The following is a 27,143-nucleotide window of genomic DNA, read 5'->3' as shown; positions in this document are numbered from 1 at the left end:
TCAAGGCCTTCCAGCTCATACCTCTACTTCACCCAGAGTGCACTGCTGCTCCTGTGTTTTCCACCCATTAGACAGTAATTCTTCGTATCTCCCAATTACTAGGGAGCCGGCAGCTGTTAGAGCTCCAAAGACATATAACAAATTCAGAGGAGCCTGCCACGAGTGGGACCCATTCACGCCACTTGAGACTGAACTGCTGAAGTCACTGAGACACTTTGAAGTGAGGCAGGGCTCAAAGTAACAGGGGTCAGTTTTGATAGAGGCTAGTTTTGAACATATTATGCCAGCACTCTACCCTGTAGCCCTCACAACATCCCTAAGAGGTGGGTACTGCTACCGTCCTCGTTTTGAAGATGGGGAAACTGAAGCTTTCAGAAACATGACCAATGCCACTCAACTTTTAGGGGCAGAGGCTGAATTCGAATTCAGGACCAAAAAAAAGTATGATCTTCCTCTAACCCTGTTTGGCATAGCGCCGGGGAGATGCCCCTTCCAGAAGCCGGGCGAAGTTAATAGCCACGTGGGAGACGCAGGAGGGAGGGGCTGCTAGAATCTTGGAGGGTGCTGGCCTTAAGAGGCAGGGTCCCCTTAAGGAAGGGGGTCTTTTTCTCACCCGACAAAAAATAACTCTCCACCTGGGAGGGGGTTCCCTCCGAGTACCAGCGCTGAAGGCGGCGGGCTTGGCGGATGGAAGCGGACCAGGACAACTGGCTGAGGGAGCAGCTGGCCGGTCGGCAGGGCTCCGAGGACGAGGGTTGGGAGAGACCGGAGGCGGCAGCCCTGGAGGACAAGGAGTCCTGGACATGGACCGACCCGGTGAAATGGGATGAGCAAGGCCTGATGAGAATGGAGCTGACGGGCCAAGAGGCGGCGGGCCCCGAGGAGGGACCGGGGGCGGCCGGCACCGACGAGGGAGGGGAAGAGATCAGCCCCGAGGTGGCAGCAGAGTGGAGCTCGGACGGCCCCCTACCGGTTTGGCCGCGGGGCGGGGAGATGGCGGCCCCTCAGGGCGGGGCGACGGCGGATCTTGAGGTCGGAGGGAGGAGTGAGGGGCGGGGCAAGCGGGACGGAGCGGACGCGCCAGAAAAAGGGCAGCGGGAGAGCGGGAGTGGAAAGGCCCCGGGGAAGCCCGAGGGCGAGGCGAGGAAGCCGGGTGACCGGCGTCCCAGCTCGTTCTTGGAGAGGTACTGGGAGGGGTCCCAGGAGCGCTACCGGGAGAGGACCGCGAAGCGGCCGGCCCAGGGCACGGGGCAGGTCAAGTGGAATTATCCTTTGGAGAAGAAGCCCAACTGGTTGGATATCCCGGGGACGTCGGAGAGGCAGGAGCCCGAGACCCTCCGAGCGGAGAGGAAGGAAGCCACCGCCTCTTCGGAGCCCGTAGTCCAGCGGCCCACGATCACATTCAATCTCTCCCCGAGAACTGGCCGCCAGTTGCTGTATTCTATCTCCTCGTTTAGTGTCTTTAACGAGCTGGCGAAGATGGGCGACCCGAACGTCCTGGAAATGGTGCAGGAGGAAGGTAGGAGCCGACAGAGTGGCGCGGCAGGAGTGTCGGGCGCCGCGCGCCCACCCGGGCATCGCAGTGCAGGGATCCCGGGGGACGTTGGCGGCCCTGCGGCCTGGAGCCCGGGGACGTTCGCCGGCTGGCGTGCCCTGCGCGAGAAAGGGACTGCGAGACGAACAGACCCTCCCCGGATGGGTGGGGGTAGGCGCCCCATGATGCCCCTTGCTGCTCCGGCAAGCCCCAACCTCGGTCCTGTGATCGCCAGCGCATCCGAGACCATCCTCCTTTTCTCCTGTGTACGCGGCGGTGCCCTGGAAAATTGTTGGGAGGTTAGGTTGAGCGTGCTGGGCATGTGAGTTTAAGTGCCCAGGCACGCGCACAGTCTCCTACACAGGTGCATCCACAGTTTAGGATGCAAGGCAGCGGACCCACGTGTAGAAGCTGCCCTTGAGTGCTTTTGCCTTTCGGTATTCGCAGATTACTGCTCAAGCTCTGAGATGCTGGTTAATTACGCGGCCGTCCCCCTAGGACCTTAAGGGTTCAGATTCTTGTGCACTGGGGAACGAACGCTGCTGTACTACCTCTTTTAATTGAATCTTAGGTTGAGAAATGTTTGCTCATTGTTTGCTAAGGCCTTTGCACAGACCTCTACTCTGGATTTATTTTAGTACACACGTTTTTAAAAAATGCACCTGATTTTCTGGGGCTATCTCCAGGACCCTCAATGATGCTCAGTTCCCTTGATAACACTTTTCTTGGCTTGTTTAGTATTAGATCTAAACCTGGAAACAATTCTTTTTAAGTGATAAAAGATCTAGGCAGTCTGACTAGTCAGTCTTCAAAGATACCAAGAAATGCAATACATTATTGCACTCTCCTCTACTTTCTTAACGATATTTTTAAAAAGGTTTTATTTATTTATTTTTAGAGAAAGGGAGGGAGAAAGAGAGGGAGAGAAACATCAATATGTGGTTGCCTCTCACACGCCCCCAACTGGGATCCTGGCCCGCAACCTAGGTCTGTGCCCTGACCCACAACCTTTTGGTTCACAGGCCACTGCTCAATCCACTGAGCCACACCAGCCGGGGCCACTTTTTAACAGTTTTATTGCTATAATTTACATACTATAAAAGTCATCCATTTAAAGTGTACAACTCAGTGGTTTTTGGTATAGAGTTCTGCAGTCATTACCACAGTCTAATTTTAGAACATTTTCATCACCTCAAATAGAAACCTCTTAGTAATCACTTCCCATCCCCCTTCCTCCTAGTCCCTACTCCCTCCCAGCTGCGGGCAGCCACTCACTTATTTACTATATAAAGTTACCTGTTCTGGACACTTCATGTAAACAGACTCATATAATGTGTGGTCTTTTGTAACTGGCTTCTTTCTCTTAGCATAATTATTTTGAAGTTCACCCATGTTGTAACTTGTATCAGTGCATTTTTCATTTTTAGTGCCAAATAATCCATTATATATATAATATGTGTGTGTATGTGTATGTATGTGTATACATACACCACCCTTTTTCCATTCATCAGTTTTAGACATTTAGGTTGCTTCTACTTTTTTTGCTATCATGAATAATACTGCTATGAATATTTATGTACAGGCTTCTAGTGGTTCATGTAGTAGCTCTATAGTGAAAATGTTGAGAAACTGCCAAACTGTTTTCAAAGTGTCTGCATCATTTTATAGTCCCACTAATAATGTATAAGAGTTTTAATTTTTCCACGTCCTCACTAACATTTTTTATTATCTTAGTTATCACCATCAAAGTGGTTATGAAGTGGTATCTCAATGTGGTTTTGATTTGCATTTTCCCAGTAACTAATATGTCAAATATCTTTTCCAGTGCTTATTAGCCATTCATATATCTTCTTTGCAGAAATGTTTATTCAAATCCTTTGCTCTTATCAAAAATTGAGTTGTCATTTTATTATTGCATTGTAAAAGTTCTTTATATATTCTGTATCTATGATTTGCAAATATTTTCTCCAATTCTGTGTGAAGCAACTCTCCCCTTAAGTAAAAAAAATAATAATAATTTAAGGATAGAGGGAAATAAAGCTGTTTAAAACTTTCAGCTTTGACTAATGGCTTTGCTAAATGATGCAATAAGTCTATTAGGGAAATGATTGATATTCAGTGATGCAAAAGAATGAAACGAGTTTCAAATGTATAAAATTAGAAGTCCCTTTCTATACTTATTTAATGGTTTTCTTCTTTGCTGAGAATTACTTATTGTTGTAATTTCAGTAATTTGAAGGCCTTAATAAATATTTTTAAATTTGAAGCAATCGGTAATTCCTTATGATCAGTCCTTCTGAGGTAAAGCCATGGAAAGGTATAGAAACATATTCTTCATTGGAGGAAGAGTGGAGGAAAAAAAAATGGGAAGAGTGTAATTATGTTACCATTTATCATTTCATTATATATATTATATCTATATATAGTATCATTTTCATTATACATATAATAAAAAAGGTATCAGTATGGCATTGCAGAGATTGACCATTATGCTCTTTCACATGTCATAATTGTGATCTAATTTAGCCTCAGGATAATTTTACTTATTAGAATGTATACTTAAATTAGTATTACCCCAGCATATCTTACATTGAAGCTTGAATCCATCCCAGGAGGGTTTCAGAACTTTTCCCACAGGAATTTCAGTTTTTTCTTTTCTTGACAAAGGCCTTTGTAATTTATTTATTTTTCTATCATTGTGATTGAACTTTTGCCTCCAATTTGGGTAGAAGTAGGTGAAAAGGATATTGATGTAGAATACCATGTATATTTGATGGTTGGTTCTGGTGACTGCTCCTGCCCAGATTCCTGTTGCCTATTCTGTTTATTGATCCAGAATCCAAGCACAGCAGAGTAGTGTGGACTGGTGAGAGCCGGGCCTAAGGAGCAGGGTGGTCCCAGGCCACTCAGATGATACTTATGTTTCTAAATGTTTTTTTTAATATGTCAGTTATTTTGCTGGGTTGATTTTACTGCCCATTATTAAGATCTCTGTTATTACTAGGGTTGTATGAAAAGCGCATTGCAGTGAGGATATATATTTTTAAATTTTTTAAAATTACAATTGACATTCAATATTTGGTATTAGTTTCAGGTATAGAGCATAGTGGTTAGCTAATCATATACTTCACTAAAGTGTTCCCCCAATATAATATTTCCTGTATCCACCTGCACCATTACTTAGTTATTACAATATTATCGACTATATTTTCTATGTATACTTTACATCCCCATGACTGTTTTGTAACTACCACTTTGTACTTCTCAGTCCATTCACCTTTATCACCCAGTCCCCTAACCTCCCTCCCTTTTGACAACCCTAAGTCTTCTCTGTATCTCTGAGCCTCTTTTTGTTTTGTTTGCTTAGTTTGTTCTTTAGAATCCATATACAAGTGAAATCATATGATATTTGTCTTTCTCAGTCTATTTCTCTTAGTATAATACCCTCCATGTCCATTCATGCTGTCGCAAATGGTAGGATTTCATTCTTTTTAATGACTAATATTCCATTATATATATGTACCGCCACTTTTTTGTCCACTCGTCTGTTGATGGGTGCTTTGGCGTCTGTATTGTGGCCATTGTAAATTATGCTGCAATGAACACAGGGATGCATATATTCTCTTGAATTAGTGTTTCGGGTTTCTTTGGATATTTACCCAGAAGTGGGATCACTGGGTGATGAGGCAGTTCCGTTTTTAATTTTTTGCGGTATCTCCACGCTGCTTTCCACAGTGGCTGCACCAATCTGCGCTCCCACCAACAGTTGGGAACCCGCGCAAAGGTTCCCTTTTCTCCTCATCCTTGCCACACTTGTTTGCTGATTTATTGATGATATCCATTCTGATAGATGTGGGATGATATCTCATTGTGGTTTTAAATTTGCGTTTCTCTGTTGGTTAGTGACGTTGAGCACCTTTTCAGTGTCTATTGACCACTGTATGTCCTCTTTGGAAAAGTATCTATTCAGGTACTTTACCAATTTTTTAATTGGATTTTTTGTTTTTTTCTTTTTTTGATATTGAATTTTATGAGTTCTTTATAAATTTTGGATATTAACCTCATATCAGATGTTATCATTGGTGAATATGTTCTTCCATTTAGTGGGTTGTCTTTTCATTTTGTTGATGGTTTCTTTGTTGGGCAAAAACTTTACTTTGATGTAGTCCCATGTATTTATTTATTCTTTTGTTTCCCTTGCCCAAGGAAATATATCAGAAAAAAAATATTGCTACAAGCAATGTCTGAGATTTTTACTGCCTGTGTTTTCTTCTAGGAGTTTTATGGTTTCAAGTTCTACATTTATGTCTAATACATTTTGCGTTTATTCCCAAAAAGTTACTAGAACTTATAAATTCAATAAAGTAGTGGTATACAAAATAAATAACCAGAAGTCAGTTGCATTTTTTTATCACCAGTAATGAACTATCAGAGAAGGAATCTAAGAGAACAATCCTGTTTTCAGTTGTATCAAAAATAGAAAAACTAAAATACCTAGGAATAAATTTAACCAAGGAGGATGTGTTTTTAACATCAAAAATTCAGTAAGTTTTTGGAAGACTGGTTTTAAATATAGAGTTTCTTCCTGGAGTTTAATGACACAGTTATGAAAACAAAATTATTGGGACTTCCAGTCAAGATGGAGGCATGGGAAGACATGGCTCACCTCTTTGCACAACCACATAAAAATTACAACTAAAATATAGAACCATCATCACTCAGAACTGTCAGAAATCAAGTTGAATGGAAGTCTGACAACTATGGAATAAAGAAACTATATCCATCCAGACCAGTAGGAGAGGCGCAGATATGGAACCGAATGGTCCCACACCCACATGTGGTGGATGAAAATTCAGGAGGGTTATCTTGAAAGTGAGGAGTCCCAGCCCCACACCAGTTCCCCCTAGTCCAGGGTTCCAGTACCAGAAAGGTAAGTCCCCACAGCTGCTGGCTGCAAAAACCAGTGGGGATTGAGTTGGTAGAGGAAACTACTGGAGCCCTACGACGTTCCTCTTGAAGAACCCACACACTGACTCAGAAGTGTCTGCCATCAAGGTGAGCAGAGGCCACTACTCCTTTTTTGAACCCTCCCCTCCATAGAGCTGGCAAGCTGGTGCTACATTTCACACTCCCATCAACCTGGCAAACACTGTTTGACCCACCTTGGAGATCCACAGAGACTCCGCTCCACCCAATTTACAGGCCCACCCACGCTGCTTTTCCACATGAATGGCTGGTCTTGGCTCCTGCTGCACAACTTGTATTCATAGCTTGGCTTCTTTTGGGAATCTCCAAGCCCAGCACAATTAGCAGCCATCCCAGGTTGCTTTATAACTCAGGCAGAGTGGTTCTGGAGAAAAACACGTGTTGGGGCTGACCTTGGCCTGCACTACCCTGGAAATGCCAGGGCCAGCACACTCAGGGAACAGCTACAGGCCACACTGGAGCACCACCACTTTCCTGCTGCACACCTGATCCTCCACAGAGGGAAAGAGGTTGGTGGTCCGTGGTCACAGCCAATCCTTGCAGCTGACTGGCCTGGGTAAATCCCTCCTATTGCTCTGCCAACAGCAGCCAAGGCTCAACTACAAGAGGAGGAAGTGCTCAGCCCACATGAGGGGTACACCTTGTGTACCCAGCTTGAGTGAAAGAGAAGGCTGTGCCACTCTTTCAGGCTGTAGTAGGACCCCTACAGGATACCTACTACATTAGGCCACACTACCAAGACACAGAGTCAAAGCAGCTCTAGCTAATATATAGGAACAAACACAAGGAGGCTGCCAAAACAAGGAGACAGAGATACATGGCCCAAATGAAATAGCAGATCAAAACTCCAGAAAAAGAGGAAGTAGAGATAAAGCAATCTATCAGATGCAGAGTTCAAAACGCTGGTTATAAGGATACTCAAGGAACTTAGTGAGGACCTCAACAACATAAAAAAGATACAATCAGAAATGAAGGATACACTAATGGAAATAGAGAACAATTTACAAGGAAACAACAGTAGAGTAGATGAAGAGCAAGAATCAAATCAATGATATGGGATATAAGGAAGCAGAAAACAACCAACCAGAACAACAAGAAGAAAAAAGAATCCAAATCTTTGGATAGTATAAGCAGCTTCTGGGACAAGTTCAAGAGGTCCAACATTCACATCATAGGGGTGTCAGAAGAAGAAGAGAGAGAAGAAATTGGAAATCTGTTTGAAAAAATAATGAAAGAAAACATCCCTAATTTGGTGAAGGAAGTAGACATGTAAGCCCAGGAAGCACAGAGAGTCCCGAACAAGATAGATACAAAGAGGTCCACTCCAAGACACGTGATAATTAAAATGCCAACAGTTAAAGAGGGAATCTTAAAAGCAGAAAGAGAAAAGCAGCTAGTTACCTACAGCAGAGTTCCCATAAGACTTTCAGTTGATTTCTCAAAAGAAGTTTTGCAGGCTAGAAGGGATTGGCAAGAAATATTCAAAGCCATGAAAAGCAGGGACCTACAGTGAAGATTGCTTTACGCTGCAAAGCTGTCGCTTATAATTGAATGGCAGATGAAGAGCTTACAGACAAGAAAAAACTAAAGGAGTTCATCATCACCAAACCATTAATATATGAAATGTTAAAGGGACTTATTAAGAAAATGAAGATCAAAACTATGAACAATAAAATGACAAAAAATACATACCTATCAACAATTGAATCTAAAAAACAAACAAAGCAAACAAGAACAACAGAGACAGAATCATGGATATAGAAAGTATTTTGATGGTTGCCAGATGAGAGGGGAGTGTGGGGGACTGGTTGAAGAGGTGAGGGGATTAGGAAGGGCAAATAGGTAGTCACAGAGTAGCCATGGGGACGGAAAGTACAGTATAGGAAATGGAGTGGCCAAAGAACGCATACACATGACCCATGGGCATGTTAAATGGTGTGGGGGTTGCCTGAGGGAGTGGGAGGTGTTAGGTGGAGGGGGGCAAAGGGGAAAATGTTGGGACAACTGTAATAGCATAATCAATAAACTATAATTTAAAAGAAAGAAAGAAAGAAAGAAAACAGAAGTATTGGTTGGCCCCAGCCAATGTGGCTCAGTTATTTAGAGCATCATCTGGTAACCGAAAGGCTGTGGGTTCGATAACCATTCAGGGCATAAATCTAAGTTGTGGGGATTGATTTCTGGTCAGGGCATAGGAGGCAACCTAGTGATGCTTTTGTCTCTCATGGATGTTTCTCTCCCTTCCTCTCTGTAAAAGCAATGAAAAAAGTGTTCTAGGGTGAGGATAAAAAAAAGTGTCATTGAAGAAGGCTGAAAATTATTGGGTTACACAGTTTCAAATTTTACAAGCTACTTCTATTTCTGTGCTTTAAAATATGAACAGATTTCTTACAGTAAATTTACTGAAACAGGAAAGCCTGGGTTTTATATATTATGTATTTCCTAAATCACGTTCAAAGAGTAAATATGAGTAAGATAAACAATTGATTTACATGTGATAAGATTTCCCAGAGAGAGAATGTTAACATTTTGCCTTTTGACATAATAATTAATATTTCTTGGCTTTATTACTTTTCCTCAGTTTATTTTCTTGATAATTGAACACATGAAGCAATCAGTGATATCCAATTAGTTGTTTTCCCACTCTCTAATAATTTTTAAAATGTAATTCCAAGGGCAAAATGTAACAGAACACTTAAATGGTTATGTAAACAAATACTGCCATTAAAATGTCAGTGTTGCTGAAATTGAACTATTGACTGGTTGACATAGAAAGGATGTTCGATTCGAAATATTTATTCTTTAGCTGATTTACCATACATTCAGCATTGAAAAAGACAGTTTAAGGGTTTAACAATGGAAAAAGCCCGTTTTAAAGTTGAATATAAAGTTGTTTGCGTCTTTACAACCATGTTAAACATTCTCTTTAATCAAACCACTTATCCTTTGGTAATATGAGTATTTGATTACATATAGAGTTGATCCTGGAACCACACAGTTTGAACTGCATGGGTCCACATATATGTGGATTTTTTTTCAATAAATATTGTCACTGTATTTTCCTTCTGAGTTTCCTAAATTTTTTTTGCTATCTAACTTTATTATAAGAATACAATATTTCTTCCATATAACATACAAAAAATATGTCAACATGTGTTGACAGGCTCCTGACAACAGTCGGCTATTAGTTGAGCTTTCAGACAGTCAGCAGTTATATGAGGACTTTCGATTGTGGGGGGTGTATAGGTGTCAGTGCCCCTAATCCCTGCATTGTTCAAGGGTCAAGTTTACTTTCATTTTATGCTGCCGAGAGGAGTGTAAACCGAGAAGATCATTTGGTAAATGCAAGGGCTATTTCTGGGCTCTGGGTTTGCTGGAGTATATATTCTTAGTAATGTGCTTTCAGTGAAAACTTAAAGCTCAGTCTTTGGGCTCACTTTACTTTTAGCTCATATCTTATGATTCTCCACAATGGTATGAAGCCCTTCGTATCTCAGGTTTCTAGCCCATTAGGAAGGGTATAGTCATTTCCATTGATTTTAGAGGAAGTTGGAAGAGAAACAACAAGCTGATTGAGAGTCGCTGAGTTCAAATCCTTGCCTCTTCAGATAGACCTGTTTCGACAGGGGTTTGTTGCCATGCATAATTATTACATCCTTATACTCTGAGTGAGTGTGAATGTGTGCCTGGGTCTATGGCATGTGTGAACATCTGATTTTGTGTGTCTGTGAGAAAGAGAGGGCTAGTGAGCACTATGTGTAAGAGGGAGCATACTGTTTGAGGTAATACATCTTTCCTCTTTAATCTTCTATTTTTCAAAAAAAGGATACAGTTTACAGTGTGCTCCACCTGGCTCTCAGGGAGGATGCAGTCTTGTGGAGGGGGAATAACTGGGTCAGGTGCCCAGAGAGGGCTATATGAGCTGTGGCATGGAAGCAAAATCAGGGTTAACCCCGGGGCAGGGACTAACCTGGGGGCTCATCCCGGCTCAAGGCCTGAAAGAGAGATGTCAAAACTGATAAAATGTGAAAAGTTCGCAAGAGTTGGCCTAGGAATAAAATCGTTGTTAGTTATAGGGAAAGGAAGCAGCAAAGCATAATGGAGAACTAGTAGGGATAGGAGATAATCTGGAGAAATAATGTCCCTTTTCCACATTCTCAAATAAATGTCTTGTATCAAGTCCCAATAGCAGTTTGAAAATATTTTTTAACTATATATTAAATGCAGCAAAAAAAAAAAAAAAAATAGATGAAGAGGTTCTTGAAACACGTTCTCTTCTAAAAAAATAGAATTATAAAATACTATATGTCAGCTGATGATGGTTGGTACCAATTCAGTGCCAACAGGAATCCCCAGTTTGGGGTTCAGTGAAGAAAGAAGCTTTATTCAGTCATACAGCTCGGCTATGGAATAGCTTAATAGTGTTAGAGCTCAATTACGAAGCAGCATAGCCATGGAACAGCATGGCTGCAAGGTGGCTCAGGGGCCAAGAGACCCTGGGGCCAGGCCTCTTTCCCACTATGCAGCTCTGCTCTTCTCTGCTCCATCTGCTTCTCTCATTCACTCCTCTCTGCTCCAGGAGACACCTTTGGTGGTCCAGCTCCAGCCAGAGATGGCAGTCTTTGGTGGAAGGGGAAAGTGCACTCTGAGCCAGAGGAGCTGACTTATACAGACAGAAGTCCCTGCCTCGGGCCCCTGATTGGTCCAGCCTCATGCAAATAAGGCTTCCAAATCCTCCCAGTTTGGTGCAAAAGGCGCTGTCTTGATTGGTCAGGAGAGAGGCATTCTGATTGGATGGTGAAGATACTGATGGGGCTATAACTGCATAGTTCCACTTGGACGGGGCAACTTTTAGTCCTATTGGTTGAAATAAATTTGCAGGAGCTTTATAAGGGCTAGCTCTGATGGCAGAAACACAGTTCAGGAAGGCAGTTTGGTGCAGAAGGCGGGCAGCATAGTGCAGGGTTTTGCTGAAGTACCATACACCTGCGAGGTTCCTGCACAGAAATGGCTGGGGCTTTTGTTGTTGTTTCTTTAATCTTCCAGGAGCCTTTGTAGGTATCTTTTTCTCACTGTCAACATCTATATCCTCTAGCTTAAGGCCTGAACTTGTTTGTTCTGTACTTGGAACTCTGTTTAGTTATTCTGCATAATAGTGATTGTTTTTGTCCCGGAGAATAATGAAAGCCTCCTTAAGTCAGTTCTCAAGTACCATACATTGAGAGACAAAGCATGTATTTTTTAGAATCTAATTCTTTATTTATTCATTAAAAGAGTTTGCTAGATGGGTGTCTTTTTCATTAAAAAGTCCAGTGAGAGATGGTTAAGACATTACCGAGTTTTGAACCGTACGTCTAAACACTACTCATGATGATATTGTATAAAGTTTTTTATTTTCAAATAATTTTTACTTATATATTAAATCTTATAGATGAGAAGACTGCACTAAAAGAATGTTAAATGATATAGCTATAGGCACAGTCTGTTTTCTTGCTTTGCTTATAATAACTATTAACTTTTAAAATAACAGATCCTGTAATAAAAAGATTTGAATACAAAAGAAATTCTTTTTTTCTTTATTCTGACAGTCTAAAATTTATCCCAAAGAATTTAAAACAGTTTTGAAATTTAACAAAAGAATAGAATACATTCTGATAATAATAATAATAATGTCAACAAGAAAAACTAACATTCATTGACGTCCTCTGTGCCCATGACTATTTGAAGCACTTGCGTTTATTAGCTCATTTAATGCTTGCACAAACCTTATGAGATATATATTAATGCCACTTAAATGATATTTGATGACTTTTAATTTATGTTGTATTCTTAAGTTGCTTTACTAGCAAATAGTTTGGGTCAACTTCAGGAAAACATGCTGATAGAATATTAACTCTCACACAGTAAGATCTAAGAGATAGCGGCGGACATCCCTATTGGATGTTTTCCTCTCAGCAGTTTCATGTCTATGTATGTGATAACTGCATTTATCCAAGTTAAGTTTATTTCTTAGTTGATGCAATTATATCCTACATATCAGTATTTGACATTTTTTCTCTTATAGACAGTTTTTGGTACTGACTTCTTTTGGAGGCTGTTTTGAACAACTTAGCTTCAGGAAGATCTTGGGTGTTTTCTTCCAGTATTTTTTTCTTTGAACTTTTTTTGATTTTTAAATTGCTATTTTCTCTATATGTAGAGTCTTATCATATCCTGATCAATTGGCTACTTTAACATGTTTTTTTTTTCTTATTAAATTTAGAAAGAAGAGTCAGTAGGGAAGCAGACTATATTTTTGAAATGAATGAGGTAAGTTAAATGTATACTAACCTCCTATAAGTTGGAACAAAAAATCAAGACTAGGTTAGACACATACTTCATATGAATACTTACGTCTTTGTACTTGTCATTTACTCATAAGAAGTTCTGTGTTTCCTTTAAAAGCTCAGTGACCAAAATGCTGAAAGAAATAGAATATGAGAATGGAAGGGACTATGGAAATCATGTAGTCCAGTAATTTTCAGTGTTATTTGTAGACCATCTGAATGAGAATTATATGAAATATTTCTTTAAAATGCCGACTCTTGGGCCCAGCCTCAGATTACTAATCAGTACTATTCAGGATAAGGGTAAGAAGTCATAATTTTAAAAGAGCGCTCAGGTGACTCTTACTGCCATTCATTAACCTTTGAAAACCACTGTCATAAAGCAGAGTCTCCACAACTAAAGTGATGTGACACAGAGAACATATTCATTAAGTAAGTGAATCAAGACAATTATCTAGAAAGTAAAGAACATGAAAAATTACAGTTTTCATGTCATTAGAGCAGACTTATGAGATTGAACCAACCTAAATGATAATATGTATTGTCATTTTTACTTTGTTCATATTGACATCATAATAATATATGCTTCACAGATCTTTATATGTATTTCTCAAGTTAACTTCAATTACAGTTCACATTCTGTGCTTCTGTGTGTATCTTTCACATTTATATATGTTGTAGACCTAAACTTCTATAACAGAAAAATAGCTTCATGTCATATTTATGCTCTTCCTTATCCCTTTGCACATTTCAAGAACATGGATATTACTTCCTTGCTTTCAACTTCAGGTCTTCATTTCAAACAATTTTGTTCAGATTTTTAAGCTTCACATTTGGCTTGCCAAACTCAGAGAAATTCAACTGTAGTATTTTAGTAATATGTGTCATATTTTGGGGGGTTTTTGTTTTCAGTGGTGCTGAGATCAAACTATTGACTGGTTGACATATTAACCAGTAAATATGTAAATGACATATTAAACATATTCTGATTTGAAATATTCATTCTTTTGCTGATTTACAATATTTTCAGCATTGGAAAAGGCAGTTTCAGGGTTTAACTAAGGAAAAGGCAGGTCCTGTGAAAATATATCTCTCCTGCATACTCATCTGCATGGAGTCAGTGGAGAACATGTGGGCAGCCTGGATTTTCACTATCATCAGTAGTAGCAAGGTGCTCAATTCTTTCCTGCTGGATTGTTGTCAGAGGTAGCCTGGTGGAAAGCCAGAAGCTTCACCACTGTCTAGAAGTAGAGAAACCACTCCTGCTCCACTCCCTGCCATGGTGACAGTGTAGGCCATGTAGGGAGCAATAAGGAGGCCCCCATGCACTTTCTTTTAATTTAATGCTTGCACAAACCTTATGAGATATACATTATCTTTCCAGCCAGGAAAGTATAGTGTATGTACATTATACATATACTTTCCAGCCAGGTTGGGATCAGTGAAGGCCTAATGGTAAGTTTGAACTTCTAGTCCTACCGAGCAGTAACGAGAAACCCTTTCAACACCCCACCACCCCTTCATATCCACAGAGACTGAGTGGGAGGCCTTGAATTCTACCCCCACCAGGTTGCAAGATATCACTCCACTTACCCCTCAGAGTGGTGTTGGAGAAGACTTAGTAATTCTTCTGTTTTAGTGAAACAGAATATTTAAATAAAATCTAGAGTCTTATAACACAATAGCCTACATGTTTAGATTTCTATAGAAAATCACACATAATACCAAGAACCTGAAGGATATCAACTTGAATGAGAAAAGACAGTCAACGCATACCAGTGCTGAGATGACAGATGTTAGAATAGCTGATTAGGATTTTAAAGAGTCTACCATACAAATCCTTCAATGGACAACTGTGAACATGCTTGAAACATAAAAACAATAGAAAGTCTCAGCAAAAATATAGCAAGTTTTCAATAAGAACATATTGGAAATTTTAGAATTGAAAGATAGAGTAGCTGAAGTTAAAAAAAAAAACAAAAAAACCCTCAACAGGAAGTGTGATGTATAGTGGAAGAAATCACTGAATTTGGAGATAGAATAGAAATTATCCAGTCTAAACAGAGGAATAAAAAGAAAATGAAAAAAAAATGAACAGAGCCTTAGGCACCTCTGCGACTATAACAAAAGATCTTGTATTTGTGTTATGGAAGTTCTGGAATAGGTGAGAGCAGGCTAAGAAATATTTGAAGAAATAGTAAGTGAAAATATCTCAATTTGTCAGAATACACAAACCAATAGATTCAAGAAGGCGTGGGAACTGCAAACAGGTTAATCCCAAAGAAATTCACATCAGTTGAACTAAAACTAGTTCAGATAACTAAAGGCAAGAAAAAAATATCCTGAAAACAGTGAGAGAGAAAAATACCTTAATGCTAGGGGAAAAGTACAATAATTAAATGACAGTTGTTTTCTCTCAGAAACCTGAGGAAGTAGTTCAGGTTGTTTCAAGTGCTCAAAAAAAAAAGCCAATCCAGAATGGTGTAGCTGGTGAAAGTATCCTCTGGGAATAAAAAAAATCAAGCCATTCTCAAATGAAGGAAGATTAAAGAAAAATTTAACCAGCACATCTGCCCTAAAGACTGGTCAAAAGAAGTTCTTGAACAGAAAGAATATGATAAATTAAGAACGTTTGTAACATGGGAAAGGAGAGGAAAAAAACAAAAGGAGTAAAAATATGAGTAAATATAATAGACTTTCTTCCTCTTCTGAGTTTTCATAGTTGTTTGACAGTTGTAAAAATTTTTAACAATTTCTGATATTTTCAATGCATGCAGAGAAATACTTAAGAAACATAAACAAAGAGGTTTTGGGTTTTAAATGGAAGTGAGGGTTATATGTTTCACTTGACAGATAAAACATACACATTGTAAGTTGTGATAAGTAATGTATATGTAATGTAATATCAAAATCCACATAGAAATACACTCAAAAACTCTTTAGAGAAATCAAAGTGGAATTATAAAAATAGTTCCAATAACCTACAGGAAATCATGAAAAATAAAGTAGAGAAACAGAGGGAACAAACAGAAAACAAAGTGGCAGAATTCTTAATACATCAATAATTATATGAAATATAAACAGTCTAAACATACCAATTGAAAGACAGTTTTGTAAAATAGGTTAAAAACATGAATGTAAAAAGATTAAAATATATATTGTGGCTCAAGATATATACAAACATTAATAGAAAGCAGGAGTACTAAATTAATATATGAAGTATACTTTGTAGCAAAGAAAATTACCGTGGACAGAGCAGAACATTATATAAGAATTAAAAATGTTCATCCCATATTAAGATATAGCAATGCTAAGCAAAAAATAATAGGATGGAAAGGACGGATACACAAATCTGTAATAACAACTGGAGACTTTACGCTTTTCTCAACAGTAGATGGCACAACAAAAGAGAAAACCAACAAGGATATACATCAACCAGCAGGATATAATTGATATTTATAAACTGACTCACTTGATAATAAGAGAACACACGTTTATTTCAAGTACACATGGAACATTTGCCAAGATAGACCATATCCTGGGCCATAAAACAAACCTCAAGAAATTTAAAATAATTGAAATCATGGAGTGTGTTCTTTGATCACAATGGAATCAAACTAATCAGTAATAAAATGATAACAGGAACATCTCCAATAATTGGAAACTAAACAACATACTTCTAAACAATCCATGAAAAAATCCAATCAAGGAAAAAACGAAGCAAAACCTTGAACTGAATAAAAGTGAAAAGTGCAACGTATTGACATTTGAGGTTGTAGCCAAAACAATGCTGAGAAAGAAATTTGTACCATTAAATGTTTATGTCAGTAAAGCGGGAAAGTCTAAATCAATAATAAGCTTCCAGCTCAAGAAATAACAGAAAAATAAATATAAGAGCCAAAATCAATTAATTTAAAACAAAAAATATCTTTGAAACAAAAAGTTGGTTCTATGAAAAGGTAATGAAATTGACAGACTTCTAGCTAGACCAATAAAAAAGGAGAGAGGGGAGGGGTGAGGGAAGAGGAGGGAGAAGACAAGGAGAGGAGAGGAAAGGCAATATAATCAATAAAAGGAATAAAACAAGGCATATCACTATAGACTATAGATATAAACAAAGATAAAGAAAGACTAAGATACACAACCCATTTAATATGAAATAAATAATTTGAAAGTCCTATAGTTATGAGGAAATATTTTCCCCAAAGAAATGTTTAGGTCCAAATCATTTCACTGGAGAATCCTACCAAATATTTAAAGAATAATTAATACCAGTTTTATACAGTCTCTTCCAGGAAATATAATAGGAGTAAGCACTTCCCAGTTCATTTTAGAGGCTTCCATTACCCTGATACTAAACCAAACAAAGACAGTACCAAAAAAGATGGCCATAGACACACAGATCCTCAGTAAAATATTAACTTATAAAATATGAAAAGAATTTAGTACTATAACCAAGTGGAGATTATTTCAGTGATGGAAGGCTCATTTGTTATTCAAAAATCAATTGAGGTACTTCATCATGTTAAAAGCCTAAAAAATAAAAATCACATGATTTTTCTATTTTTTCAAGGAAAAACTTAAATTCAATTGCCTTTAACTACACAAATTCTCAGAAATTAGGAACTTCCTTCCCTTAACAAAGAACATCTACAAAACACCTACCATGACATCGTATGTAATGTGAAAGACAGAATGCTTTTCCCTCTGTGATCAGGAACATAACAAGGCTGTCTTCACTTACAGCTATTAAACATAGTACTGAAAGTGCTTGCAGTAAGGCAAGAAAATGAAAAGACTATGAATCTATAAAGAGTAGATACAGGCTTTTCCTATTTGCAGATGACAGAATAGTCTAAATAGACAATTCCCAAGAAATATTTGAAAAACAAAACAAAAACAACAAAACAAAAACCCTGGCTCTCTTAAAACTAATAAATAAATTTCAGACAAAGTTACTGCATCTTTATTTATGAGCAGTGAATATGTGGGAGCTCAAAATGTATGTTAATGCAATTCCTATTAAAATCTCACCAAGACTTCTTCTAAAATGTATATGGAAGGGGAAGGGACTAGTCAAAAAACATATATAAATGACCCATGGACGTGGACAACAGTGTGGGGATGGACTGTGGGAGCGGGGGGCGGGCTGGGAGGGAGAGGGCAAGAGGGGAAGAATTAGGACAGCTGTAATAGAATAGCAATAAAAAAATAAAATGTATATGGAAGTGTAAAGGAAGTAGAAGGGCTAAAACAATTTTGAAAAAAGAAAGTGGAAGGAAGCAGTATACCCCATTTAAAGACTTATTTATTAACTGCATTCTTTTTTAAATTTTCAATTACAGTTTACATGCTATATATATATGTGTGTATATGTATATATATTTTAGTTTCAGGTATACAACTTCTGACAGGTGTGAGGTGATCTCATTTTGGTTTTAATTTTCATTTCTCTAATCAAGACTGGTATTTGCAGAGGTTAATTAAAATAAGGACTGCAGAAATAGCCCCACTCTACAGCCAAATGATTTTTGGATAAATGTGCAAATATAGAAGGATAGCCTTTTCAACAAACAGTGCTAGAGCATTTGAATATTCATAGGCCAAGTCATGAACTTCAACCTAAACCTCACGTCTTATATAAAAATTAATGCAATGTTGATCATTATAACTATAACTTCAAAACATAACTATAGTATGTTTTGAAGAAAAAAATAGGAGAAAATCTTTAGAATCTAGGCCTTGGTGAAGAATTTTTAACCATGACACAAAGGCATGATCCCGTTAAGAACAAACAAGCTCCTGACTGGCAGTAAATATTTGCACATCATATATCTGACAAAGGACTCCTGTCTATGATATATAAAGAAACAGCAAAGCCCAATAGTGTTGAAAAACAGCAATGCGAGTAAACAAAATACATGATGAGACATTTCTCTAAAGGAGATATATGGATGGCAAATAAACACATGGCAAAATGATCAATTCAGATCACTAGCCTTTGGGGAATTACAAAATTAGACCAAAGTGAGATATCACTAAACTCCTCTTAGAACAGCTAAAATGGAAAACAGTGGCAATACCAAATGCTGGTCAGGATACAGAGAAACTAGATCCCTCTCCATTGCTAGTGGGAATGTAAAATGGAACAGCCACTCTGGAAAACTGTTGGGCAGTTTCTTTAGAAACTAATCACACACTTACCATATAACTTAGTAATCATACTCTTGGGCATTTATAACACAGAAACGAAAACTTGTATTCACACAAAAACCTGTGGAAAAATACTGGTAACAGCTTTATTTGTAGTAGGCCAAAGAGGAAACAACCCAGCGGTCCTACAGTAGGTGACTGGTGAAACAAACTGGCGCCTTACTGTGGAGTGCTACCCACCAGGAAAAAGGAACAACCTAGATACACACCACTACTTGGATCTCCGGAGCATTATTCTGAATGAAGGGGAAAAAAGACTCGAAAGATCCCATACTGTGTGATTCTGTGTTTATAGCACTCTTGAAATGCAAAGATAAAGAACAAATTAGTGGTTGCTAGGGGTTATGGATGCTGAAGGGGAGGAAAGTAGACATAACTTCAAAGGGGCAGCACAACGGAGATCTTTGTGATGGAACAGCTCTTTATCTTAATTGGGCTGCTTCTTGAATATATATGGATACAATGACAGCCCTGTATACGTACATTGTACTCAAATCAGTCCCCTGGTTTTGACACTGTACTATAGTTATTTAAGGGATAAACGTTGGGGGAAACTGGGTGGAAGGTACATAGGATCTATCTGTACTATCTTTGCAGATTCCTGTGAATCTATAATTATTTTATAATAAGTTAAAGGAGAAGTGAACACAACTTAACTTACATCCTTCAATGCCAACTTGATTTTCTTTTATTCACACTGAAATGCTGAAACAAAAACTACATTGCAGTCCATTTTTCAAAACGGCATATTGATAGCAGTGTTCATTCAAGCTTTGGGTTGAGGCAGAGATGACTAGAATCATTCAGTTTAGTCCATTAACCAATTTAGAGTTATGATAAATATTTGGGTCTTTTTATAAGACAGAAGAATATGTAGAAATTCCAGGCTCACAATTTTAAAATTGTTTTATACTTTCAAAGGATATTTTGTGCTTTCATGATTGCTTAAAATTTAAATGGACTAAATTCTAAAGTGTTACCATTGATTTATAATTAATGTAGGTCAACATTGAACATTGTTATAATCTTTTGGAGAGCCACAAAAAGAACGTGAATTAAAAAGTTATAAATATATTTATTATATGATTTCACTAGAAATTAAGCAGAAATTAACTTTCAAAAGCCAATATTGAGAATTTCCCATGTTATTTAATCTTACTGTACAGAAATTGAGGCATAGAATAGTTAATTTGCTCAAGTTTACATACATAATCAGCTTTGCATAGTTAAAAAAAGGTTATGAAGAGTCTATAGAATGAGACTATAAATTGGCTTATTGTTATATCTACAAAATGTTGGTGCTGGGATTCTGAACCCAGGCAATCTGATTCTAGACCTTATTCTCGTAATCACTCTACAGTATTACTTCTTTAATAATACTGTATTAAGAATCCTGTCTAGAAGTATTTTTTTTCTGAATTTCAATTTCCAAATCATTGCTTCATGTGTTTATGATATTCAGGGTGACTACTCAGTTTCTATGATGATTCATAGGTTTTCTGTGTATTTCCACATTTTGTTGCTAGTGGAATTTTGTGTCATTTATTCATACATTTACTCATTTCATTACATTTTGTATCATTTCGCTTAATTCCTTAATAGTTGGGGTCAGGGAAAGAGGCACCCTGAGACAAGGCCACTGAAGAGGGAAATGTAGAATTGAGAGCATAGATTTTTCTTCTCCTAACACCAAGGTCAGTGAGAAATGAGACAATGAAATACTCAGCAAAAAGTATGAAGGAACCTATGTTATTTTATGTTCTGCAAACAGAAGACCATAACTTTTGATTAGATAGTCACAACAAATTCATTTTCCCTAAAGTGAGAAATTATAAAGTACCTAGCCTGATTGCTTTTGGAACATTTAATATATTATTTATTGTACCCTCCAATAAGCAAAACACCTTACTCTTCTCTAACATAATTGAAAACATTACATTATAAAGAGTCAATTTAGTATGAAACTATAAAAAATTTATATATTGTCTTAAAGGCAGAAATGTAGATGCACAATTTATCATCAGACGCTGCTATTTCAGAATTAAATGATCAAAGTATTCTGACTTTTTTGGGTGAGTTAATGGAATTCTTTCAAGGTCCATAGGCAACTAGAATCATGTATCAGTGAAATAGGACTTTTAGCATTTATTAACTCATAGACTCAGTTTTCCCACAGCTCTTCCCACTGTTTCAGTATAACTTTAGTGCCATCAAATGTTTGAAAGGCCTAAAATAGTTAATTCTTCCGTTTGTTTTGGTCCTGTCGAGGATTCAGCCTCATTAAAAGAATGGATATTCTTGCTATTTCTCTGTAGTAAAGTAGTTCTTAACCATTCATTGAGTCGCAGGTTATTTCTATGATTTGATAAAGCTACCTCTAAAATTCTCATTCTCTCTCAAGCTCTCTCTGCACACACACATGTACACCTACACTGGCATGAATACACGAGCACACATATACACATACATACACACAGTTTTGCATTTCATTTCAGGTGTTTCGTAGCTCCTGTAAATTGCAGGATTAGTTTTGCTACATAGAGAAGCTTTGGTTGTTGAAAGTTATATCCTCCCCACTTGCATTATTATTAACAGCATTGTATCTTCCCCATGGTGCTATTAGCAGAGCCTGAGCAGCAGAGAGACCAGCTTTCTCATCAAGGAAGAACCAACGGTGAGCAGCAATTAGTACTGTTTTTTTTTTAATCTTTTTAAGTCAAATTTATTGGGGTAATATTGGTTAATAAGATTATATAGGTTTGAAGTGTAGATTTCTGTGATACCTGATGTGTACATCGCATTGTGTGCCCACCGCCCAAAGTCCCGTCACCTTCCGTCATCATGTGTTTGGCCCTGTTCACCCTTTACTACCCCTCCCTTTCCCTCTGGTGACCACCGTACTGTTGTTTGTGTCTGTGCGTTGCAGTTGTATTTCCCACGTATAGGTAAAATTGTGTGGTCCTCAGCTTTTTCTTTCTTTCTTTTTTTTTTTTTTTTACTTTTAAGATTCTTTGCACTTTCTCTTTTTTTAAGTATAGTTTATGTATTATGCTATTACAGTTGTCCCATTTTTTTCTCCCCTTTATCATCCTCCACCCTGCACTCCCCCTTCCCTCCAGCATTTCCCCCATTAATTCATGTCCATGGGTTGTATATATAAATTCTTAGGTTTTCCGTATCTTTTCCTATTCTTAACCTCCCCCTGTCAGTTTTGTACCTACTAATTAGGCTTCTTACTCCCTGTACCTTCCCCCCCGTTCTTTCCCTGTCACCTCCCCACTGATAACCCTCCATGTGGTCTTCATTTCTGTGATTCTGTTCCTGTTCTTATTGTCTGCTTAGTTTGTTTTTGTTTTTTTAGGTTCAGTTGTTGATAGTTATGAGTGTGTTGTCATTTTATTGTTCATAGTTTTGATCTTCTTTTTCTTAGATAAGTCCCTTTAACATTTCATACAGTAAGGGCTCGGTGTTGATGAACTCCTTTAACTTTATTTTATCTGGGAAGCACTTTATCTGCCCTTCATTCTACATGATAGCTTTGTGCATGGAGTAATCTTGGATGTAAGTCCTTGCCTTTCATGACTTCGAATACTTCTTGCCAGCCCCTTCTTGCCTGTAAGATTTCTTTTGAGAAATCAGCTGACGGTCTCATGGGAACCCCTTTGTAGGTAACCGTCTCCTTTTCTCTTGCTGCTTTAAAGATTCTCTCCTTATCTTTAATCTTGGGTAATGTAATTATGATGTGCCTTGGTGTGTGCTTCCTTGGGTCCAACTTCTTTGGGACTCTCTGAGCTTCCTGGCCTTCCTAGAAGTCTCTTTCCTTTGCCACATTGGAGAAGTTGTCCTTCATTCATTTTTCGAGTAAGTTTTCAATTTCGTGCTCTGTCTCTTCTCCTTCTGGCACCCCTATGATTTGGATGTTGGAACGTTTAAAGTTGTCCCAGAGGTTCCTAAGCTGCTCCTCATTTTTTTGAATCCTTGTTTCTTCATTCTGTTCCAGTTGAATATTTATTTCTTCCTTTTGTTTCAAATCATTGATTTGAGTTCTGGTTTCCTTCCCTTCACTGTTGGTTCCCTATATGTTTTTCTTTATTTCCCTTTGCATAGCCTTCACTTTTCCTCTATTTTGCTACTGTATTCAACCATTTCTGTGACCTTCCTGGTTACCAGTGTTTTGAACTCTGTATCTGATAAGTTTGCTATCTCTTTATCACTTAGTTGTGGGTTTTTTGGAGTTTTGATCTGCATCTGATAGGTTGGCTTTCTCTTCATCACTTAGTTATGTTTTGGGGGGTTTTTTTTGAGTTTTTATCTGTTCTTTCATTTGAGCCATATTTCTTTGTCTCAGTGCACGTATAACATAAGGGGCAGAACCTTAGGTATTCACCAGGGTGGGGTAACCCAGGCCACTGCATTGTGATACTGTGTGTGGGGGAGGGGTCTGAGAGGGAACAATGCCACTTGCTAGGCCCTTGATGGCTTTCAGTCACTTCCCCTGCTACCCACAAGTGATTTGGGCCCTTCTGGTACTGATTCCTGGGTGAATGGGCTTGTGCATGTTCTAGGACCTCATGGCCCCTCCAACAGACTCTCCTGTAAAATTGGCAACCCCCACCGCCACAACCCCCACAGGTTTTTACAGCCAGAGGTTCTGAAGCTTTCATCACCCAGTGCTGGAACCTGGGTTGTGTGGTCTGTCTCGCTACCCAGTTGTTACTCCTGATTTATCCACACACAAATGTGGGACCACTCGGTCTGCCAGCTGCCACCTCACCCACAGGGTCTGCCTTGCTGCCCCTCTCTGCCCTGGCTGCCCATCTGCACCCTGTCTACCAGTCTGGATGAACATTTATTCTTTAACTCCTTGGTTTTTAGACTTCCATACAGTTTGATTTTTCTGGCAGTTGTGGTTGTTTTTGTGTTTTTAAATTGGTTGTTATCCTTCTTTTAGTTGTGTGAGGAAATGAAGAGTATCTGCCTACGCCTCCATCTTGGTTGGAAGCCCACACTTCCTCACTTTTTCCGGCTGACTGATTTCGCATTTGTGTAAATTCTCAAGGTCCATCAATGTTGTCACAAAACAAAAACCAAGAGAATGGTTAAATGAATGTGAACATTGTATCTTGTTACTATGCAAGGTGTGTTAACTCTTGGTGAAACTGATTACTGAGTTCAGAAATTGAAGTTTTGACTCCTGCCCATGCCTGGAATTTGGGGGGCATTCTTCTCATAAACTGAAATTTATTTTTACGTGTGAATATTTATTTCCTTGAATTCTTTTGTATGTGGTTAAAGGCATTACTACAATTTGTATGCACTGGTCTTCAAGGGAAAGCCTTAAAGCTTGGTGTTGCACTGTGTATTCTTCAAGGTCCATTGCAGATATTTGCAAATATTTTCATGTCTGGTTATTCATTTAATACTTAACTTTAGAAAAATCAGAAATTTCACACAGCTGTTATTGTTTATTTTGAAGCTACAGTTTAAACATAGGAATATGTAGACCACAGAAGCTGGGGATATGAAATGCACTCAAAACAGTCTTTAAGGCAGTTACACATACACTGTCAAAGAGAAGGCTGTTGTGAATCCACAAGCCTTGTCGCATTGGGATCTGGTCACATACAACTGGGGATTCTCCAGATTAAATTCTGTTCACTAAAGTGAAATTTATGTATAGATCTTTAAACTCAAGAGAAGCTCAGCAATTGTGTAGGACTGAGACAAATTTCTTTTTTTTTCCAGAAAGGGGTATTTTATCAATGACGTGTTTAGAATTTGCTAGTAATGACCTTTTGTTGGTTTTATCATTTTATTTTTGTTTGCACCAAGGGTGCACTGCTCCTAGTACTCAGCCCTTGGTGCTGGTATATGTCTTCATCGCCATTTTTTGATGGTTAATAGGATCTACCTCGTAGCATTAAACAGAGTACACTGTGTTTGCCATAAGTCAAGATATACTAGCTGCTATTTAATTGCTGTGGTTCTGTTAGAACTTGTGTAAGACTCACTCAGTAAGTGGGTTATATAGTTTATAGATTATTATATACATTCTTAACAAAGAGGGTTAATGTAGTTTTTAATATGAAATCCAAATCTCAGGAGCAGTTGGACTTTTTTTTTACTTAGAAATGAAGAGCATTGCCTGGGTTGTGGTATATCTCCATGAATTATATTGATTTCCATCCCCTTAGAATATACAGTCTGGAACTGTCTATGATACTGGACCTTTCTTTACCCTAATTTCTCACTAATGATCCAGGAGCTGAGGAAGGAGTTGGCGTCAGCTCCTTATGCATCGCCTGCTACTACCGCACTAAGTAGTGCCTGTGTTGGTCCCTGTCTGGCATGTTGAACATATCAAAAATGGCCAAGGAGGGGTGTGAGATAGAAGGAATACATAAAAGGAGAATATAGAGGAGTGATAAAAATTATATTTAATAAGAGAAAGGTGCTATCAACAACTCCTACTATGTAGCACCCATAATAGATTTTCAGCTCTCTTCCTGGAGAAAGGAATCTCAATTATCTTCTTACAAACAATTGAGATTAAATTTAATGAATTGAAATTATAAAGATAAAATTATGTTTATGAAAAGTGTAAAATATATGAAAATTTATCTCAATGTTGTGGCAGTATGAAAAGGCAAAAAATGTGTGTATGTTAAATATAATCACCATGTTAAAAAAATTTAGTGCTTAGACAAAATCAGAAATAAATATGCCTCTAATAGTTACTAAGGTAACAAGGAAATAGAAATGATTTTAAGAATACCTTTTTATTAGTTTTAGTGTTACCAGTTTCTTTATGAAAGTGAACATAATCAGCATATAATAGAAATATATGTATAATAAAGTTATTAATTCTAAAATGTTAGTCTATATAATGTTAATTTTATTATTTGCAATTAAGTGCCTTGGTGATATTTGTTTAAAATTATGTCGTTTTAAAAATAATAACTATCAAGTCACTACTTTTTCAGACCGTCTGCTGGTGTTGAACCCATTGGTTTTTATATTGTAAGGATACCGTGTATATTGGAAAAGCTGCAGACTAACTTGATATTAGCTGTATGTACACAGAAGGCTGTTTCCCAATCATCTAGGTAATTTTTTATACCCTACACTCTCAGCAGCTTTTGAATGCGGTAATACTTCATCCATAACCCCAGGGCCAGAGCTGACATTTTTTAGTCACAGTAGGCTGTGCCTATGATACTTTTTGTCGCCCACAGAAATGCTTTATTTCTGACTTTTTAAAAAATCAGAATAAGAAAACAAAAAAGATTAGACTAGTATATTCTATTATATAGTATACTATATTATATACTATTCTATTAACATACCATGCTGTTATGTTATATGCTGTGTGTATGTGTTTATAGTCTGTTCAGAAGGTATCCAGCCATGCAAGATGAAAAATAGGGACATTTATTGAAGAGGATACAAGAACCATTGTACACAGGACAATGACACCTCAGTCTCCTTCAAAGTAGGCATCTTGGGGCCTCATACAGTTCTAATCGCCATCATCTGCCCTGTTGTATTTTCCTGAATCTTATCAATAATATGAAATCTCTTCCCTTTCAAAGGTGATTTTAGTTTTGGGAAAAGCCAGAAGTTGCAGGGTGCCAAACCTGGGCTGTAGGCGGGCTGAGTTACCTGGGTGATTTGATGTTTCACCAAAAACTCTGCAGGAAACATATATGAGCAGGCACATTGTCATGATGAACCTGCTTATCACCAGTTGCCCATAGCTGTGTCCTTCTGAATCATCCAAATAGTCTCTGCGGAGGAATATTCAAGCTTAATGCAAAATTTGATGCAGAGTCGTTGCTGTGCTCATTCAATCATTTTGAAAATGATGGCTACACAGTACACATCCTCACTCAAACATTGTCTACCACCCCCACTAACTAGTATAATGAAGTCATTGTTGATGCATGCACATTCCAGTCCACTCTCCTTGGCTGCCAGGTTACATCAATGTGTCACAAACCACTCTCATTATATTAACAATGGCTGGACTTTTTCTGGACAACACACACACACACACACACACACACACACACACACACACAGAG

General features: G+C 38.2%; 1 protein-coding gene across 3 annotated transcripts in view; it reads left to right on the top strand.

The window, feature by feature from the left end:
* Positions 1 to 846: 846 nt before the first annotated feature.
* ANO5 (anoctamin 5) overlaps positions 847 to 27,143 on the top strand; it is a 74,126-nt gene continuing 47,829 nt past the window's right edge. The window contains exons 1-3 of one of the 3 annotated variants that reach the window (XM_054585989.1): positions 847 to 1,519; positions 12,783 to 12,829; positions 21,683 to 21,733. In XM_054585989.1, coding sequence (XP_054441964.1) covers positions 847 to 1,519; positions 12,783 to 12,829; positions 21,683 to 21,733 — 771 coding nt within the window. The remainder of the gene's footprint in view (positions 1,520 to 12,782; positions 12,830 to 21,682; positions 21,734 to 27,143) is intronic. The other 2 variants (XM_054585991.1, XM_054585992.1) reach the window with 2 other exon arrangements.

This window comes from Pteronotus mesoamericanus, unplaced genomic scaffold (assembly GCF_021234165.1).
Source record: "Pteronotus mesoamericanus isolate MK-2021 breed Mesoamerican mustached bat unplaced genomic scaffold, CSHL_Meso_final contig_90, whole genome shotgun sequence".
Taxonomy (NCBI): domain Eukaryota; kingdom Metazoa; phylum Chordata; class Mammalia; order Chiroptera; family Mormoopidae; genus Pteronotus; species Pteronotus mesoamericanus.
The sequence above is the reverse complement of the archived record's forward strand: the minus strand, read 5'-3'. Positions and strand labels throughout refer to the sequence as shown.